This window comes from Zootoca vivipara, chromosome 4, assembly GCF_963506605.1.
Source record: "Zootoca vivipara chromosome 4, rZooViv1.1, whole genome shotgun sequence".
NCBI lineage: Eukaryota > Metazoa > Chordata > Lepidosauria > Squamata > Lacertidae > Zootoca > Zootoca vivipara.
Window position 1 is genome coordinate 37,357,815 of NC_083279.1, and position 20,088 is coordinate 37,377,902.

Genomic DNA, 20,088 nt, shown 5'->3' on the forward strand with positions numbered 1-20,088 from the left:
TCCTGCATCCTAGCTGCTTTCCTTTGGACCACATCAGCGAGGCCAAGAGGAGGGTCTTCTTGTCTCTGCAGCCCAGGACTTCCACACATACTGCCCAGGCTTACGTCCCAGGGAGGTTACTTCGGTGCTGCTAATACAGCGGTTTGACTTCACCCCTGGAGGCGCACTCCATTGTCTCTTGAGACAGATAGCTGTCAACAACAAATATGCCTGGATAAGAAACAACACTTTAATAACCCATCAGGCAAAACAGAACACTTAAAGGTACAACAGAAACCGCTTCAGCTCATCTGGTAGCAGAAGTTCACTCATTCTCTGTCGCTGTTTGCATCCCAAGGTCTTCCGTATGCAAAGGCGGCACAACTGCATCAAGGAGAAGGGCCCTGGAGAGGGGAAGAGGCCAAAGAAACAAGCAAGGTATTATTGACTTCATATCACTTTTCCGCAGAACACCGTCTGCAGCTGCATCACAAGGTCAACTTTTCTGAGACCCGGAGCAGCTGCACTGAAACAAAACAGCTTTGAGTTCTCTGCTCTCACAGTGCACCTGAAAGCTTCAAGAAATTCTTGTGTTTGGCTTTTTCCAAATTGAGATATATTGTTCAAGATCAAAAGCAAATTACTGCATAAGAGAATGATGGGCTGAAACAAAAACAAACAAAGCAACTGACTGTATTACGAAGGCTATTGCTAAATGGGAAATGAAATAATATAAAAATAGATTTGATTGTCTGTAAACTTTGGGTCTGTAATCCTGAATATATATATATATATTTTTGCAGCAACCAATTCTTGCCATACGGCTTTAAGCTGAAAGTGGAATAGCATTGATTTTAGCTAAGTGGGCCATTCTACTTTCTCCAGCCCCAAATGGTGATAGTAGTGGGATTTCAGCCTTGACCATTATCTGTGGGAAAAGAGTTAAATACTGCCTTTACCTCAATGAATTTGCAATCCTTTTCTCCCCTTGCTGAAACTGCAGGGCAGGGTGGAGGGAGAGAGAAAAATAGATACAAAGGAGAAGGTCAGAGTGATAGTGCTGATTTCCAGGCAGGAGAGATAGTCTACTATAGAACAGGAAGTTGCTAGTGCAAGTTCTATCACAGCTTAAAACCATACAGGAAAGCAACTGAATAACAGATCTCCTGGGGAAAATACACAGGAAGTTAATTGGGTTAAAAGAGTAAGATTTTCTGAACTTGGGTGGGGGGGCAACAACCTCAAAGCTGAAGAGGGGAAAAAATGGGAGGGTTATCTTTTGATCATGATATCATGCAGAGCAGATGCTCAGTGTGGGAGCAGCTTTTGTCAGCAAAAAAAACTAAATTTATCCCCTCAGCTACATTAGTGGTTGCGAGGGTCTCCCCTCTGATATAAAAAAATGAATTTGATGGGAACAAAAAGATATCTCTCTCGGGCCTAACACCCCTCATAGAGTAGCATTGCACAAACCGTGTCACAATGGATTTCAAGCAGGGAGCAACAACACTACGCAAGAGTAGAAACAGAATACAGATCTCTAGGTCGCGCAAGTAAATGAACAGCAGGCAGAAAAGGGGAAACTCTCCTCTGGGGCCATGATCCAGTGCTAACAGGGGAAATTGCCTTTCCAGACTCAAGGGCTACGTAGAGTGTAATATCTGAATGTGGGCACAGTATAGAGATTTCCCAATGGTTTTTTTTAAAAAAACCTATCATCAAAATACTTATTTTTGTACAGCCCAGTGCCGGATTTACGTATAAGCTAAACAAGCTATAGCTTAGGGCCCCACTCTCTTGGGGCCCCCCCAAATGGATGTAAAGGTAAAGGGAGCCCTGACCATTAGGTCCAGTCGTAACCGACTCTGGGGTTGCGGCGCTCATCTCGCGTTATTGGCGTTAATGGATGTACGTTTCCAAAATATATGCCAATGCGTTTGCATCATTGTTTGTTATGAATAAATACATTGTTGACAAAGGACAGCTAGACATATAAAGGGCCCCATTACCTTCAGTAGCTTAGGGCCTCATCAAACCTAAATCCAGCCCATTTCAAGTGTTCAAAATGCTTAGCATATATTATATCACTAATTCTAGATGGAATGTCATATCATCCAATAACCGGTTTCTTATTGTGCCAGTTTGTGATAACCCAGAGGAAAGCAAACTCTATCCAAGATCATACGTGGAAAACAACAATGCTCGTTTGTTTGTTTGTTTGCTTGCTTGCTTGTTTGAATGCATGATGTGTGTTGCAACAGAAATGTTAGAGCTGCCACACTAAAGTCAAACATCTCATTATGATTTAATGGAGCTGAGCACAGTCATTCATATCCACTATTTAGCTCTCATTAGCAGCTATATTATTTATCTGCCAACTGCAAGATGAACATCGTATTTTCTTATAAAACATGGTAATTAAATATGGCAACAGAGCTTTTAAAAGCCTTTCCTCAGTGCAATTCATACTTGTGGCCTTCAAAACATTTCACAATAGTATAATAACTATGCATAGATAGCAGGAGTTAGGCTATAGATATATTTCATCTTTTATTTATCCCTTGAAATGATTCCACACAGATGCAACTATGTTGGCAGGAACTACTACTGTAGCACATCAGGTCTATATAGCAAACCTTCTATGGCTTCATATATGACATTTACACTAGCGTTATAAAAAAAAAAAAAACACCAACCCACCATCATTTATATAGGCAAACTCGGCCCTCCAGATGTTTTGGAACTACAACTCCCATCACTCCTAGCTAGCAGGACCAGTGGTCAGGGATGATGGGAGTTATAGTCCCAAAACATCTGGAGGGCCGAGTTTGCCTATGCCTGATTTATATCATACAATGCATATCCCCTAGTTTCTGTATATAACATTTTGATCTAAGTGAATATGTGTGTCTAAGTGTGTAGACATAGATATAAATATCGAGTATGCATAAAGAGCTTCCTATCCTGGGAAACATAACAAGCAGGATCAATATGAAGTAGTTTTATGCTTATCAGGAAATATGCAAAAGGAAATATTAATTTTCTTAGATAATACAGTCCCACTGGTCTGTTTTTCTTTTATACTATCTGCTGTATTATTTCAATGCAACAAATAGTATCTAATAACAATAATAGTGAACCACATATGCACAAGAAAATCGTGTCTATTTTGATGGGTATAAATTTTCTGGAAAGAGGCGTATAGCAGAAGGGAACCTGCTAGCAAAGCATTCACATGTTGTTGTCACACCAGAGGATGCATTTTGGCAGTACGGTACATCCTACAAGACTTTTTTTCCTTCTTGGAGCACTTTCCCACCCAACTTATTTCTGTTTCATACCAAGAAATACGGGCATGGATACTAGTCTTTGAACAAAAATCGCAAAGAGTAACTAGGATAAAAACCAAGGTTTCGGAGTTACAAGAACACACAGTTCTACTTTCTTCCGAGACCTGGATCCTACAAAGATGTCCTTGAATGTGTAGCAATCGACATGTGTACCCCCTTATCACAACTTCAGGGTCACATTGTGGCATCAGTTGTTGTAACCAAGTCGAGATATCTGCAAGGTTTATTATTATTATTTAGCTCAGATTAAGAAGTATTATTAACAATGTGGGTGGAGTGGGAGGAGAGAGAGAGAAGAGAGAGAGAGAGAGAGAGAGAGAGAGAGAGAGAGAGAGAGAGAGAGAGAGAGAGAGAGAGCCCTTTTCAAAGCATGATTCAGCTCCCTCAAATACTTTGAATTTGAAAGAAACAAAGATTAATAGGCACCTTCTCTCTGCAGCAAGGTCTGCACTAGTGTGTTCTTTGGAGGAACCAGGTCTGTTGGCTTTTTGCCCTCGGCATTCACAGCCCCGATGTCTGCTCCAAACTCAATAAGTAAATGCACTAAGTTAGCATTGGAGGTTTGAGCAGCCATGTGGAGAGGGGAATTCAGTCCTTTCCCAATATTTGCACTCGCTCCTGGGGGGAGAAGAGGAAAGGAAAAAGTTAAAACTAGCAAAAGCTGCAGTTCACCATATTCTTTATTACCTCTGGTCAGTTTAAGGATCATTTCAGGCTCACAGAATCTCCTCCTATATATGCACATTAGTTGTTGAGGTGTGTTTTTTTTAGTTTAAATTTCAACTGGCTTCAAGCCTGTTCACAAATTGAGGCTTGCAGCCAAAGCAACGTGGAAACTGAACATACATGAAAGGATTCAGGGATGCTCACAAAGAATGATTGATGCCTTTGCACAGTACAGGTCCCAGTGTTCTTGACAATTAACCTAAGAAGCAAATATTTCAACCCACATAGGTTGTCTCAGGCAGGTGTTTGAGTTGGCAGGAGAACACAGAGCAAAGCTGTAGAAAGCTACAAGGCAAAGTTCACTTCTGTCTGTGCAAAATTTGTTACAGTTTAGCCAAACTGAGGTACTCACTCTGGTATCACTAGGTGTGAATCTCTCAGTTCGGCAACTCAAACGTCCGACACGGCTTCCGCTTGAGCTCTTTCAACCAATTAGAAGCCGCGCCTCAGTTGTCGAATATTTCGGAAGTCAAACGGTCTTCCAGAATGTATTACATTCGACAACCAAGGTTTGACTGTGTCTGTTATTCTACTGTAAGACAGGAACCTGTGCACTCCCCACCACTACCAGGGGACGGACAGACAGACAGACAGACAGACAGACAGACAGACAGACAGACAGACACACACACACACACACACACACACAGAGAGAGAGAGAGAGAGAGAGAGAGAGAGAGAGAGAGAGAGAGAGAGAGAGAGAGAGAGAGAGAGATGCTGGACTAGAACTTCCATTATTCCTGATCACTGGCCATACTGATTGCAGCTGATAGGATTTGGAGTTTAGCAGGCTTCTCATCCCTGCTATAAGAGAATGGTATGTTCCTAGTGGCCTTAAGTAAATTTGCAATTTTAGTGCAATCAGCGCTAGGAGAAGAATACCCTCTGTACTCTTGATTTGAGGAAAGACTGTGGCTCAGTAGGCTTCGCATGGAAAAGGTCCCAGGTTCAATCCCCAGCATCTCCACGTCGGGTTGGGAGGCATCTGACTGAAACCCTGGAAAACCATTGCCAGTCTATACTGAGACAAAAGATCTGGTTCATATAAGGGAGCTTCCTGTATTGCTATGATGGGGTGGACAGGTTCGAGAAGGGGCCTATGAGCGTTGGTGGTTTTGTGTTTGCATCGGCCATGGCCACCTCTGAGTAAGGAGAACCTTGTTGTGGTGGATCTAACTCAGCGTTTCTCAACCGCTGTTCCGTGGCACACTAGTGTGCCACGAGATGCTGGCTGGTGCGCCGCGACGTGCGGCGACGAGAAGGGCGATTTGCGGTGGTGTGGTGGCTGTTGAGAGCTGTGCTCGCCCCGCGTCGTGACCCGGCCGGCTTCCTTTCCGGCGGGTCAGTGTTGTGTATTGGCGGCCGCCAGGCACGTGACAATGCAAATCGCCCTTCTCGTCGCCGCACGTCGCGGCAAAATTTAGACAAACTAAACTAAAATTTAGACAAACTTAAAGAAGCTGGCTGGATGAGCTCAACCTGAAACTTGCTGAGCAAAGGATTGTGCTGGCAGAGAAATCAGCGGCTTGTGAAGCCTTATTACAGGAGATTGCAACCAACACAGCAATTGGCAAGTGTTTCTTACAGTCATAATTATATAGTCAATATAGGGCGGCACAGAGTTAAATTTTTTAACTTTTTTAATGGTGGTGTGCCTCGTGATTTTTTTCATGGAACAAGTGTGCCTTGGCCCAAAAAAGGTTGAGAAACACTGATCTAACTTGTTAAAATATGAGCTTATTTATTTCAGTGGCTGCTGTCCAAACAGATACCCTGGGATCTGTTAATACCTTACAAATTCTGCAGGCAAAATTTTTGCATCACTGTTATTTCCCTTTTGGGGGTGGGGATTCGTTCTTCCCTTGCTGTTTTTGGGATTCCCTCCCTCTGCTTAGGTTTTCTAAAAAAACTGTTGTATACCTGTATACCTGAAGGAGCGGCTCCACCTTCATCATCCAACCCAGATACTGAGAGGTTCAGGCAGAGGACCTTCTCAGTAGTAGAATTCACCCTGCGGAATGCCCTCCCATCAGACTCAACAACTATTTGAGTTTCAGAAGACACCTGAAGGCAGCCCTGTTCAGGGAAGTTTTTCAAAGAATCATGGAATCATACGGTAGACTTGGAAGAGACCACAAGGGCCATCCAGTCCAACCCCCTGCCAAGCAGGAAACACCATCAAAGCATTCCTGACAGATGGCTGTCAAGCCTCCGCTTAAAGACCTCCAAAGAAGGAGACTCCACCACACTCCTTGGCAGCAAGTTCCACTGTCAAACAGCTCTTACTGTCAGGAAGTTCTTCCTAATGTTTAGGTGGAATCTTCTTTCTTGTAGCTTGAATCCAACCTTTCACCCTCTTCTATATGACATCCTTTTATATATTTGAACATGGCTATCATATCACCCCTTAACCTTCTCTCCTCCAGGCTAAACATACCCAGCTCCCTAAGCCGTTCCTCATAAATGGTTGATGTTTTATTTAATGGTTGCTTGTTTAATGGTTGATGTTTTATTGTGTTTTTAGTATTTTGTTGGGAACTGCCAAGTCAAATGGGCAGCATATTGTTGTTGTTGTTGTTGTTGTTGTTGTTGTTGCAGACAGGCTGGCTCATAGCCTTTCTTTTGTGTGTAGATGGTGTCATTTTGGCTTCATAAGGATCCATCTTTGAAGAGGGAGTTTGCTATTGGCTTACAAGTCAAGGGTAGCCAACATGGTTCTCTCCAGATGTTTTAAACTACAATTCCCATCAGCCCCAGCCAGTGTGGCCAAAGGTCATGGATAACTGGAGCTGTAGTCTACAATGTATGGAGACACCATGTTGCCTACCACTGAAGCAGGATATAACGTTTTAAAAATTACCTGACTCAAGTAATTTTTTGACACAGTCCTCTTGCTGGCTCTCACAAGCGACGTAGAGTGGAGTACCAAGATGCTTTATGTTGTGATCAATATTGACTCCGTGGGATACAAGGGCTTCCACACATTTGGTATGACCTTTAAAGGATTACAGGCAGTTTATAAGTCATATCAAAACCAACCTGATGACTAAAACATTGTAGCCCTGATAGAAATCAGCAAGTCTTTGCTGTCATTTCAAAAATTTTCCAGTTTCATCCACTCTCTATGACTCCAGCATTAAGGTTTCTTTTTCTGCCAAATTTTAATGAACCTATTTTGTGGGATCGACGGTTGCTGCTTCCGCACAATAAAATTCAAACAAACATTGTTTCCCGGATTATATTATTTCCTAACCACCCCAATAAAACAGGGCTTAGCCCTCTTAGAAAGCCAGTGTGATAGAAGTTGTGCTCAATGGTAACACTAAACCATAGTTTATCATTATGGTAATAAGCCTACTCGCTTCCTGGACTTGCACCCTGCCCTCCCTCCTTTGGTGCATCTGTAAGGTAGTGAATGGAATCACTTTCTGTTTTAGATTCACTGCAGTTAGGCGTGCCAACCAAACCCTGCACTGTGGTTAATGCTGGTTAATGAAAACAAACTGGCTGCGTAAACCGTGGTTTGATTAAACATACATACACATCACAGGTGGTTTTGAATTTATATGCAACCCATGCATTTAAATGAAACAACGAATGCAAAGATTGTGTTGGCATAAAGGCAACATCTGCTAACATTTACCTCGCTTAGCAGCTTCGTGGATAGGCGACGCCAGATCGCACACCGCATGGGGGCTGGCTCCATGCTGCAGTAACAGGTTCAAGCAGTCTACACTGCCACTGACACAAGCATTGAACAAAGGGGTGTTCCAGTCAATGGTAGCCATGTTCACCTGAAAGGAAGAGAGCCAGCAATGTAGCTGCTGCCTAACGCGGTGGAACAAGCATTCGGAAAGCAGCCATGCAACTGAATACATACTACCCACCCCACCTTAAGTCATTTTGTTGGCATTAAGCGTGGCATTTTCGTCAGCCAGAAATAAGCATATGCCACCTGGCTTTCAATTTGAGACCTTCTTGTTGTTTTCAGTGCTAAGACACAGCCCTAAGAATGTTGATAACGAAGTGCTTTGGAGCATCATCAGAATGTGGTTTGCTCACACCCTGTTCCCATCCAGCCAAGATCGGGGGCAATGACTTTCAGAGAGATTCCAGCCCCTGGAACAAATTACTGCAATCAGTCAGCAGCAACATTGCACATAGCATATGCAATTCTAGAATATTTATTCTATTCTTAATAGATTGTCCTGGCGGTGACTGGGAAGGATTTTTTTTCCCCAGTCAGTGCCGATGAGAAAGTAGCATTTGGGGGGGGGTGTCATCATTGACATGGCTCACTTTCTTGAGCTATCAGGGCATCTTATTTCTGCATGGACCAAAATCCTAGACATCGTCAAGGTACTCACATTGGCCCCGTGTTTTAACAAGACACTGGCACAGGCAGAATGCCCCCCTAAGCAAGCTTCATGGAGAGGAGATACACAATCTGCTGTCACAAGATTCACACTACTTCCCTGATAAAAGAAAGGATAATTAGAGGCTGATTCCTGCATTATCACATGAATCTGAAATATTTGATGTTGCCAGCAGTACAAGTCTATTCACTACTACTCAGAAGCAAGTCCCATTAAATTAAATTAAATTAAATTCAACAAGGTAAGTGTTGTGTACAGCATCACAGTCCTAAGCAGTCTCAGAGACGGTAGCGATTGTTGTTTTAGTTGCATAAGTCCCACCGATGTGAGGAATGATTGGTTCACTCAAGGGTTATTCTTGATATGCAAACTTACTTCAACAATGTTGCATCTGCAGAATGCAGATGTGTTGCTTCCCTATCTGTCTATTCCCAGTTGCCTTAGAAATTGTAGGGACCTTTTTGCTAATCCACCATTATTAAAAGACTGAAAATGACAACCTAGGAACATAGGACACAGGGCCGTCTCAAGCCAGTCAGGCGCCGTGGCGCGGAGATCGCTCCAGCCCCCCCGCCCTGGTGGGTGGACGCCGTGCACAGCACGGCTTCCGCGCTGCTTTGCCATGCAGCGCCCTCCTGCCAGCCCCGCACCACCGAGACTACCCCAGAGCCGGGCCTGATAGGACACTGCCTCAGACCATTGGTCCATTTAGTTCAGTATTCCAGATACTGACTGGTAGCTAGTGATGGACTAATTGTTCTCTCATTTTATCCGTTTTTCAAATCTTAAAATCAGTTCCTGACATTTCTGCAGCAATGTGGGATTTATTTATTTATTCTAAAAAAAACCACCAGCATTTTAGTGCAAATTACTCCCAATAAACACATTTTTATATGCAGTGTCGGCTAATATACATTTCTGTAAACAATTTCCCCCTAACAGGATGCATTTTATCAATATAGAATTGCACACTTTTGTCTAATAGATTCATATTCACATTCTTTGGTTGGAGTGGAGGGGGTGACGATGGCCATTTGAATTGAACGCAGCTTATTATTGATCATATTGAATATATCCCTGTACTATACCTGTTCAAGCTCAGAGAGGAACCAAGTAAAAGGTTGACTTAGGAATCCCAAAGCGGGGCCTGACTCATAGTACCTTTCACCCTGTGTTATGCCAGAGGCCCCAATGAAGTAAAAGCCTTGAGAAAGAGACATTGCAGGAAGACAGAGCAGCCTTGCCAAAAGGAAAACATTCCTAGCAAAAGGATTCCCTTATCAGAAGGGAATGATGCGCTAAGCTGCCCCAGACAGGGAACATGCCCAAGGACACAGGGAGAAAGTCAGAGACAGTAACTGACGGCATGCACAGATGATGTGGAGGAGGGGGCAAGGATGCACAGACCACCATAGTGCGTCTGTGCTCTATGTTTCTGACCTTTTGCCTTGCGTGGATGCTTTAGATCCTGCATCTGTGCCTTAGGAAATCATAGTCAGAAAAGGGTATAAGAATTGAGTTTGGAAATTCATTCCTTTGTACTTGCTCTGTGAGTTGTTACTTGACAAGTACCTTTATTTGCAAATAAAAAGCCTTTCTCCTTTAAAGAGAAACCCCGGAGTCTCCATTGGCTGCTTCCTGTCATTTTCTTACTGGGTGCAACACAGAACCCGGTTACAGCAATAAGGCTGCAGGAGAACAACATTGCAAAGTTCAGAGACTCTGCACAGCTGTTGTTAATATACTACTGCATTAGTCAGCAGTGCCATTCCCCACACCCATGTTCTTTTTTGCAATTCCTATTTACAAGTAAATTCCACTCAGGAAGGTTGATCCCGATGCTAATGACAAGCCTCCTGTTTGCAGTTTCAGCTTGTTGATCTGGGCTCTGATGTGAATAGCCTTTGTAAATTTCCGCAATGTCTGTTTCTTTTCCAGAGTGGTAGGGGTGTTATTTACTGATACCCTCTCATTGTTTTCTCTTTCTTTTTCAAACGATAAAATGGCGTTATATATAAAAAAATAAGTTTCAACATTTAAAAAGGAAGTGAGAGGAAATCAGTTAAGTAAGGCTACCATCCTAACTTGACAGCAAATCCCATGGCATTTAATAGGACTGATTTCTGACATCGTTAGGATTGTAAATCTCTGCCCCACACCCACTACAATCCCGGAAGGAGAAACAAACACCCGGGGGGGGGGGGATTAGATAGGGTCTATTGCAGGCTTATTAACTACTCGCCCCTAGGCCTGGATCAAAAGCAATAAAAGTTCATCAATAAAATGGACTGGACTTGCAAAGAGAGAGTGTTCAGTTTAAAGACACTGGAGCCCCGTAATGCCGTAATAGCATTTTACCTGCTCACGCTGGACAAGCTGATGCTGCAATTGTATCTTATTGCAAAATAATCACTATAAATTGAGGGTGGGAAAACTTGGGAGGCTTACCCATAAAATACTAGACTGCAACAGTTAATAACACCATGGGTGCCTATTAAAAAAGTGAGTGGACACAGAAAGAAGTGCTCATATGGAAGCATCTCTGTTCACAGAATTGGAAGTGACCTCAAAGGCCATGTAGCCCACCACCCTGCCAATGCAGCAAACAATTGTCACAGCATCCCAGGGCATCCCACTTTAAAAAAACTATTAACAAAGGGGGATCCACCGCCTTCCAAGACAGTCTGTTCCAGTACCAGCTAGTGGGGCAGAGTGTCACTCACCTGGCTTCCCAAAACAGATTGCTGCCGGTATTCAAGGCTGGGTGGGTAGGTGGGTGTTGAGGTGGCAGAGAGGTCAGCATGGTTGCAGCAGCAGAAGTGTTGGACTGGCTCTGCTGCCGCATCTGCACCACGCCAGCATCACCACTGCCTCACCTGCTCTGTTATCAGCAGTGACCTCCACATGGGAAGTTGAGTGAGCAATGCTGCTCTGCCTCACCAGCTGCTACTGGTCTGGTCCATTCAACAATATCCTTCCTTTTGCCTTCAATACAACTTTCTTAATGGGATTCATGTGTAGCGTTCCTCTTAAACTATGCTACATGTTTATATATCATTCTTTTTTTCAGTCCACTTAGTCAACATTAACATGTAGCTTCCAGAAAGCTCCCGTTGTCATTAGTGGACTTATGCAAAAGTGAGATGGATAATCACCATTCTTCCTACAAAGAACAACTGAAAGGACCTCTTTCTTCCCTTTCCAACTCTCAACTCTTACCTCAACTCCTCTTGTTGTTTGTTTGTTTTTTTAATAGCTCGCAAGACTACCATTTTCTGAAGATCTTACATTTTAGTTCTCCTTCAGGTCAACACGTATGTCAAACCTTTGCTACCTTGCTGCATAAAATGGAGTATGCCTTCAACAAGAGGCTTAATGAGCAAGACAAACTCAATGTTTATCTCCCCAATGGTGCAGTACCTGATGGATGAGTTTCTTCAGAGCAAGCAGCCGCCCATGAATGGAAGCATCGTGCAAAGGAGACCAGTCAGAAACAAAATCTGCATTAAGAGGGGAAACAAGGCTTAAGAATAAGAATGCGATTAAATGAGGTTATCTACTCTTGGTTTGGGGAAAGTAGCTCAGTAAATCCGGCACTGTCTAAAAGGATTCTTAAGGGTTAAGCGATATCCATGTGTTTTAAATGTGATTACTTCATCCCTGTTTCAGTAAGCAAAAGCAATTGTGTTTTATTACCCAACCTGTCAACCTGATCTCAAGGCAATGAACTCCAAGGGAAGGCCAAACTGTTGCATGCTAGAGAAAGAGATAAAAAGTCAGTGTCGTAGCACATCCATTGGCATGCCTTTTCCTTTCTTTTCCTCTTCAATGATGATGCTTGGCTAGTGTCCATATATATACTACCTTGATATATTCTCCTTGTTTGCATTACCCAGGAGGCAGAACAACAGATTGTGCCAGGTATGCCTGCCTATACTGTTTTTACTCCTCTTCCTCTGTTATTTCTCCTGGGTCAGATTTTAGCTGATATACTCTTCAGAATAAGGACAGCATGCACTTTGATTGTTTAATAGCAACAGCAGCAGCAATTGGTACATTCTGGAATGATTTAGAGACTGAAATACCATTCAGAATGTCATCAAGAGAGAAGGTCCAGCTGCTGGCAATTTATGGTTTTCCGCTCAGTTTGATAATAAAGATGCTGCAGTACCTATCTGTGAGAGGAGACTCCTTCCATGTTTTGTCACAGATCATTAACTAAACTGCTAAACAAACATAAATCCTCAATAATGGCTCACTGGAAACACAGCTCAGCAAAACAAACAGTGAAACCTGAAAAAGTATCAAAATACCCTCTCAATAACTTGTTCCTTAACTATTTTTTACACCATTCCATTTTTTTTATCTCATCCACGCCCTCATACAGTGGTAACACTAGCTCAGACAAAATCATTAAAACAAAATCTTTATTTTATAAACAGGAGCTGAACTTGCTTAATTTGGGAGACACTTCTCCCTATTTTGCTGCTGTCACTTGCATATCGTAGTTGGCAAAGGGATTAAATTTTGGAAGTCCTGGGCACCTCTTCTTAAAGTAGCTAAGTCAGCAGTTTGTTTTTAACATCCTGAAAAATAATAATATGTTATCCTGAACTCAGCACCAATGTCTCTGTGTCTTATCCATGTAAAAATCACCGCCTCCTCCATCAGATCAACAGGGAAAAGCAAACAGAATCACTTGTCTGCCGTGACGGATTTTCCAAGGTTACAGCCAGCTATGATCCAATCTGTATCTGCAGAACACCATGTAATAGAACCCTCGTGAGACTGTACCCAAGGAAGACCGTAGCTAAGTGGTAGATCACATCGTGCCTTGCAAGGTCCCATATTCAATGTCAGCTAAATGGGCAGGTGCTAAGTGATGGGACAGGCCTCTTCCAGGTGCCCAGAAAACATCCTGCTAGTTAGAGTAGACTGTGACCCTCCAGATATCGTTGGACTCCAGCTCCCATCAGCCCCAGCCAGCACGGCCAATGGCCAGGGATGATGGAAGCTGTGTAGCGGTCACTCTGACCTGCACATCACCACTGGACGTTTTACGGTCGATTGGTGATGTGCCAACTACAAAATAAACACCTCCACCAAAACACCACAGACCAGGATACAGATAAAATAAAACGAAATTGCTTTATTGTGTGTTCATATGCTTAATGGTTGCAGTACAAATCTTAGATTGTTCTAAATTTCAGATGGTTCCTATACCGGCCTATTACCGCTAATTATAAATTACCGGCCTATTACCGCTAAAGTCAACTAAGTAAATATTTATTAATAATCTCCCAACTTTGTATCCCGTCTGACTAAATCACCACCTATTCTCCTTCCTCAATATATTAAATTAGCTCTCTCTGCATATAACCAACCACTCCTAGCTCAACCTCAACTGACTCCAACCTCAACTGACTCCCCCTTTAACTGCCACTCGGGAGGGGTTTTTATACCTGGGCTGAGCCCGCCCCCGAGGGTTCTATCTGCTCTAAGCTTAACCCCTCACATGCTGGGTCTTGCCTCGGTGGTGAATTGCCACAAGCTGTAGTTCAGCAACATCTGGAAGGCTACAGGTTCCTCACCCCTGGAGTACTGAGTTCTATGGACCAATGGTCCGACTCAGTATGAGGAGGCGTCACATTTTCCATTTCAGAATGCAGGGTGGGATTCTGAACGCTTAAATGTTTCCCTATGTCGTAAACTTCCTGCATAAAGAAAGCTTATATATCAGACAGAAAGCCTGGCCCTAACTCTTCTCTCTGACATGCTAGTTTTTCATGGACAAGGCGGTTGTTTTTAGAGTGGGGAGCATTCAGGCTTGTAATTCTCCACCTGCAGGAGAAGGCTGCAATGTATGGTTTTCTGAATTCGTTGATCAAATATGGGAAAATAATATACTGGGTGGAGTTGAATGTTGCATGAATGTTCCATCGAAGCACTGCTGCCTGCCAGGCAGAATGATCTTGTCCTCGCCACCCCCCCCATGCTGTTCTGACCCTCCCACGCCATTCTATGATTCCCCCAAGGATTTCTGGTGCAACTGTGGAGAACATGATTGCCGCTGCAATTTGTACATCAGTCCTCCGTAAACATAACAGGCAGTGTAGTACAGCAGCCAAACTGTGTGCGTTAAGATGTGAAATAGCCAGGTTCCAATCCTCACCCAGGGAAGCTCCCCCATTACATTTGCTCCAGGAAAACAGCCTGGTTACACTGGACTTCCCCGCAAGAAATGCATGTACTGCAGATGCCACAAACCATTGTATATGTGCACCCAGGAATCCTCATTTCCCATACACTTGCATGTGGCTGTTCAAAGAGACATGTACATGCATAGCCACAATTTGCATATTTGCTGTGTGAAATGCTGATGTTAACACCAGTGTTTCCTGCACTGATCGTAATGCACAGCACTGCTCGCAGCCATGAAATTCCTTAGTTGGCATTTGGCAAAGTACCCAGTCTTCTCATCCTGTTCTACCTCACATGACTATTCTGAGATTTAAAAAAATAAAACTGAGCTTGTAGACAAGGTACAAATGTAATAAATAAAAGTTATATCTAAGTTACGTCTCAGAGAACAGACTTAAAATAACGACAAATGAATTAAAAGGGGGGAAGATGTACATTGCTATGGCACTTGGAGATTACATAAGCAATGTGGATCTTGTTCCTCCACTAAACTGAATACTGTATTGAGGGTAACAGAACTAGGTCCCCATCTACACTATACATTTAAAGCAGGATCATACCACTTGAAACAGCCACAGATTCCGTCAAAGAATCCTGCTAAGTTTAATTTGTTAAGTGTGCTGAGAGTTGTTAGGAGACCCCAATTCCCATCATAGATCCACAATTCTCAGATTGGCTTAACAGTCAATTACTGGTCCCAGAAAACTCTGGGAATTGTAGTTCTGTTAGGAGAATTGGAGGGGGGTCTCATAACAACTCTCTTAAAAAACTATAATTCCCAGGATTCTTTGGGGGAAGCCACTACAGTGGAACCTTGGTTGTCGAACGTAAACCGTTCCGGGAGTCCGTTCGACTCCCGGAACACTTTGAAAACCAAAGCGTGGCTTCTGATTGGCTGCAGGAGCTTCCTGCACTCAATCTGAAGCCGCAGAAGTCGTGTCGGACGTTCGGCTTCCGGAAAACTTTTGCAAACCGGAACACTCACTTCCGGGTTTGCGGCGTTCGGGAGCCGATTTGTTCAGGAGCCAAGCCGTTTGACAGCCAAGGTACCACTGTACTTGCTTTAAATATCTAGTGCAGGTGGACACATAGTGTCACTTTTTTTTACCAGGATGGGGCAGGAGCACGGTTGGGGCTGTACAGGAGCACAGGTGGAAGGGTTGGTGAAGTCAGGGTTGCAGAGTCACTCTGGTAGACCAAATCAAGCAACACCTCCCATATACACCTGTACAGTCTCAACCTCACTTCTGTCTACCCTAGCCTCACATTGTCCCAGTAAGTAGTAGCAGCAACAACACTTCTGTTGAGAATGCCCCACCAGGTCAGCTACTCCTGACAGTTACAATACTATAACATATATAGGTAAAGGTAAAGGGACCCCTGACCATTAGGTCCAGTCGTGACCGACTCTGGGGTTGCGCGCTCATCTCGCATTATTGGCCGAGGGAGCCGGCGTATAGTTTCCAGGTCATGTGGCCAGCATGACAAAGCCGCTTCTGGCAAACCAGAGCAGCACACGGAAACACCGTTTACCTTCCCGCTGTAGCGGTTCCTATTTATCTACTTGCATTTTGACGTGCTTTCGAACTGCTAGGTTGGCAGGAGCTGGGACCAAGCAACGGGAGCTCACCCCGTCACAGGGATTCGAATCACCGACCTTCTGATCAGCAAGCCCTAGGTAACATATATATATATATATATATATATATATATATATATATATATATATATAGTATCTTCAACCCGCATACTTCTAAGCATAAATACACACTCATTCATTGTGGCAGCATGTTCAGCTCACATGCTGTATCATTAAATCCGTTTTTAAATCAACAACAAAAGCAAATCACCGATTCAGCTAACTGCGAAAGAACTATTCTTTATCACAAATGCCAAATGTTCAATATATATAAAAAAAATGCTAGTGAAAGTGGTTTGCCAGTTATCTTAACTTACTGTATACTTGCTCACATCTGGTGGCAATGGTTCAAAACAAAGTCACAAATTAGACTGATAACACCTTAACTTTTCCATTCATCTAGGCTTTTTAACTACCTCCCATATGCTTTTAAAATTTGCTTACTACATAGATCACTCTGTTATTTTCGCACTGTGGTGCTTTTCACATTTACATTTGCTTTTTGCTGCATTTTATTGTTTTTCATTTGCATTGCTAAACTCTTCTGAAAGATGGTATAGAAATGTTCTAAATACATAATTCTATACATTAACTCTCATTGTTCAGCTACGATCCTTCCACCTCCACTTTGAAACAATCTCTTCCCTTTCCTTTTGTAAACACAGCATTATTACTTACCTCCCATCAGTAGATTAGGCAGGTATGTTGGATGAGACTGGCTTTCTGATCTCTGGGATATGCCAGCGTTCGCATTTGCCCCTTTCACATCCATTGCGACACTGGACAGTCTGGCTACTGTTATTTCACTTCACAGCTGAGATCATAAGAGCTCAAATTCCATCTCGCCTGTTAAAAAAAAAATATCCCAAGTTCTATGAGTCATTTATTAAGCAGTGTGCATGCAAGTGAAGAACATTTTGGCTTCAGTGCCAGCATCAAGTTTACAGGGACCCAAATACCTGGGCACTCCAGTTTAACAGAACACCTCTTCATTGACTGGGTTAAAAAGTACATGAAGATTTCGGGCACAGAGAACAAAGTGAGGGATGTGGCTGATGTCATATCCTTTCCAGGACCATGTCCAATCAGAGAGTTTGCCTTCTGTTTTTATAAGAAAAAAACTTCTCAGTTGCCAAAAAAACAGGACAGAAAGAGCCAGTTTAACTAGCTCAGCAAACTGTGCCTTCGGGGGATTTATAACAGAGAGAGAAAGAGTGGGGGGGGGGTGTAGCGCTGTCTGCAATGCCTTTATCACAAGGCACAAATTAATTTGTTTTTAGACATCCCATCACAGACATTCAAAAAGAGCATGACTACATGCAGAAATGGCAAGCTGTATCCTTTCTGCACAGAAGTTTTTTTGCACCACATACCACAAGAATATTAAAACCACATGTTTGGAGAGCTGTTTCCAACTGCTCCTTTATACTCCCTATGGCATGAAAAAGCACAGTGTTAGGCAGAGCTTCTTTATTTCATTTTAATATCTTGACCGCAGATGAATTCAAGCCGACACATGATGAAGGGTAAACAAAGCAAAACCCCATTCAAACCAACACGCCAGTTAGAATAACTGTTCCATTCACCCCCACCCCCGTCTATCCGTTTCTGTTTAGGGACTTGATATTACACTTGGCTGTTTGCATATATATTTTTTACCTGAATAGAAACTTATTAACTTAGTGGCCCTTCAAGGAGAAATGGCTGGCAACTCCCCAACTATAATTAAATGAAAACGGAGAGGAGCAACAACCATTCATGAGCCTGGCCTAAGGCTCACTGAGCAAGGGAAAAGGGAGGAGATGGGCATCTTATAAGACAGCGGTGACTGCAATGCATGAGGATCCTGTATTCTTCTTTTGGCAGTTTTTATATATTTTATTTATTAATTAGTATTATTATTATTATTATACAGATAAAACCACTTACCCTATGTGGGCAGTGGTGATTCAGCATGGGGCTGGCGGAGAGCTGGGGTGCGGTGGGTGGGGTGAGGTTCACCTGTGGGGCTGGCTGATGTCAGTAATAGCCACGGCTGGGCAAGTGCGGGGGGGGGGATTACCCGCCAAAATTCTAATTTCAAATGGGCCAATCAGTACCCTAGTGGGGCGGGCAGTGAAAATAAGTGGTTTGTTTCCTCATTTGTGGAATGGTTCATAGTGTGTTGAAGAAACCATGATTTTAAAAAACCAGGGCTTGTGTATAAATAATGAGACAATTAAAAAATAAAAAAATAATTAGCTATACACACTGTAGCATCATCTGTTAATTTAAAAGTAAGGTAAAAAGGTAAAGGACCCCTGGGTGGTTAAGTCTAGTCAAAGGGGACTATGGCGTGTGGCGCTCATCTCGCTTTCAGGCCGAGGGAGTCGGCATTTGTCCACAAACAGCTTTCTGGGTCATGTGGCCAACATGACTAAACCACTACTGGCGCAATGGAACACCGTGGCGGAAGCCAGAGCACACGGAAATGCTGTTTACCTTCCCGCCACAGCGGTACCTATTTATCTACTTGCACTGGCGTGCTTTCAAACTGCAAGGCTGGCAGGAGCTGGGACAGAGCAATGGAAGCTCACTCTGTCGCAGGGATTCGAACTGCCTACTTTCCGATCAGCAAGCAAAAGAGGCTCTGTGGTTTAGACCACACGCCACACACATCCCTTAATTTAATTTAATTTTAAAGTACGTTAATTTATTCATACAAATAATACTATTTATCCCCAACCCTCAACTCTGAAATATTTAAGAACATCTTTCCCGTTCAAGCTTCCACACACCTGGAAAGGCTTCAGAAATTGTGACTCAGTGCTCTTCTCATTTAGGAACTAAGCACAGCCTATCACAACAGCTCTTTTAGGAAAATGTGAATGGACTGAGTAGCATAGGTAGCTCATGCCATTATTCCATTTGTTGGAATAGCTCTTAGCCTCCAGAGTGAAACATCAGCCTTAATCCTACACATTGATGTGTCTGACAGTCTGGTCTTTGACCGCATTTCACATAACTGACAGTAAACTTAAAGTGGGAGAAGGGGCTATACATCAGGATTGAATGATGAGAATTGGCAGAGCAATGTAGGAACAGTTGCATTATGTCTGCTTTCATTATGCTCAAGGTAAAGCTATCCAGTCTCTTCAACAGTGCCTGTTTTTCGCTATAAAAAATGGCAAATCAAAGGCAGCTGCGATTTTCCACAATTCAGGTTTTGCTTCTGAACATCATTCCTTCTGTTTCTGATGTGCAGGTTTAACTGCCAGCACTTACACAAGGTGAAACTATCAGCAGTCTGGTGGAGCCCTTAAGTTTGTAGAAAATAAACTACATGAGAAGGACATAACAACCGTGACATCAAAGAAGAATGGGAACCTTTTACAAACTATTTAAAAAGACAACAAAAGGATTTGGACTCCTTGGCAGGTTTTGAATAAACACCCACAATTTATTAGTAGAACATATGATAGATAAGGCAATGATATGTACAATTTATAAACATTGCAGAAAACAATATGTACAAACAAATCAGAGAGGGGAGTTGAGGGAAGTCCTTAGAGCAGGGGTCCCAAACTAAGGCCCGGGGGCCGGATGCGGCCCAATCGCCTTCTAAATCCAGCCCACAGACGGTCCGGGAATCAGCATGTTTTTACATGAGTAGAATGTGTCCTTTTATTTAAAATGCATCTCTAGGTTATTTGTGGGGCCTGCCTGGTGTTTTTACATGAGTAGAATGTGTCCTTTTATTTAAAATGCATCTCTGGGTTGTTTGTGGGGCATAGGAATTTGTTCATTTTTTTTTTCAAAATATAGTCCGGCCCCCCAC

The 20,088-nt window shown here is 43.0% G+C and overlaps 1 protein-coding gene across 2 annotated transcripts; it reads right to left on the reverse strand.

Moving 5' to 3' along the window:
* Positions 1-209: 209 nt before the first annotated feature.
* Positions 210-17,327, reverse strand: ASB9 (ankyrin repeat and SOCS box containing 9). Of its 2 annotated transcripts, XM_035116197.2 has the most exons (9): positions 17,231-17,327; positions 16,950-17,117; positions 11,852-11,931; positions 8,423-8,530; positions 7,699-7,849; positions 6,916-7,050; positions 3,756-3,947; positions 939-976; positions 210-383 (listed from the first exon to the last, which is right to left on the reverse strand). In XM_035116197.2, exons 2-9 carry the CDS (start codon positions 17,041-17,043, stop codon positions 369-371), a joined length of 813 nt encoding a protein of 270 aa, XP_034972088.1. In that variant the 5' UTR covers positions 17,044-17,117; positions 17,231-17,327; the 3' UTR covers positions 210-368. The 2 variants fall into 2 exon arrangements, with proteins under 2 accessions (XP_034972088.1, XP_034972086.1); XM_035116195.2 differs by lacking the exon at positions 939-976.
* Between the last annotated feature and the right edge of the window lie 2,761 nt (positions 17,328-20,088).

Coding starts and splice junctions, on each gene's coding strand:
- ASB9 (XM_035116195.2), bottom strand. CDS start 17,043: ATGGATGTGAAAGGGGCAAATGCGAACGCTGGCATATCCCAGAGATCA. Junction 8,531..11,851: donor TGAAGAAACTCATCCATCAG/GTACTGCACCAT, acceptor TTCTTTTATCAG/GGAAGTAGTGTGAATCTTGT. Junction 7,051..7,698: donor CCACGAAGCTGCTAAGCGAG/GTAAATGTTAGC, acceptor AATCCTTTAAAG/GTCATACCAAATGTGTGGAA.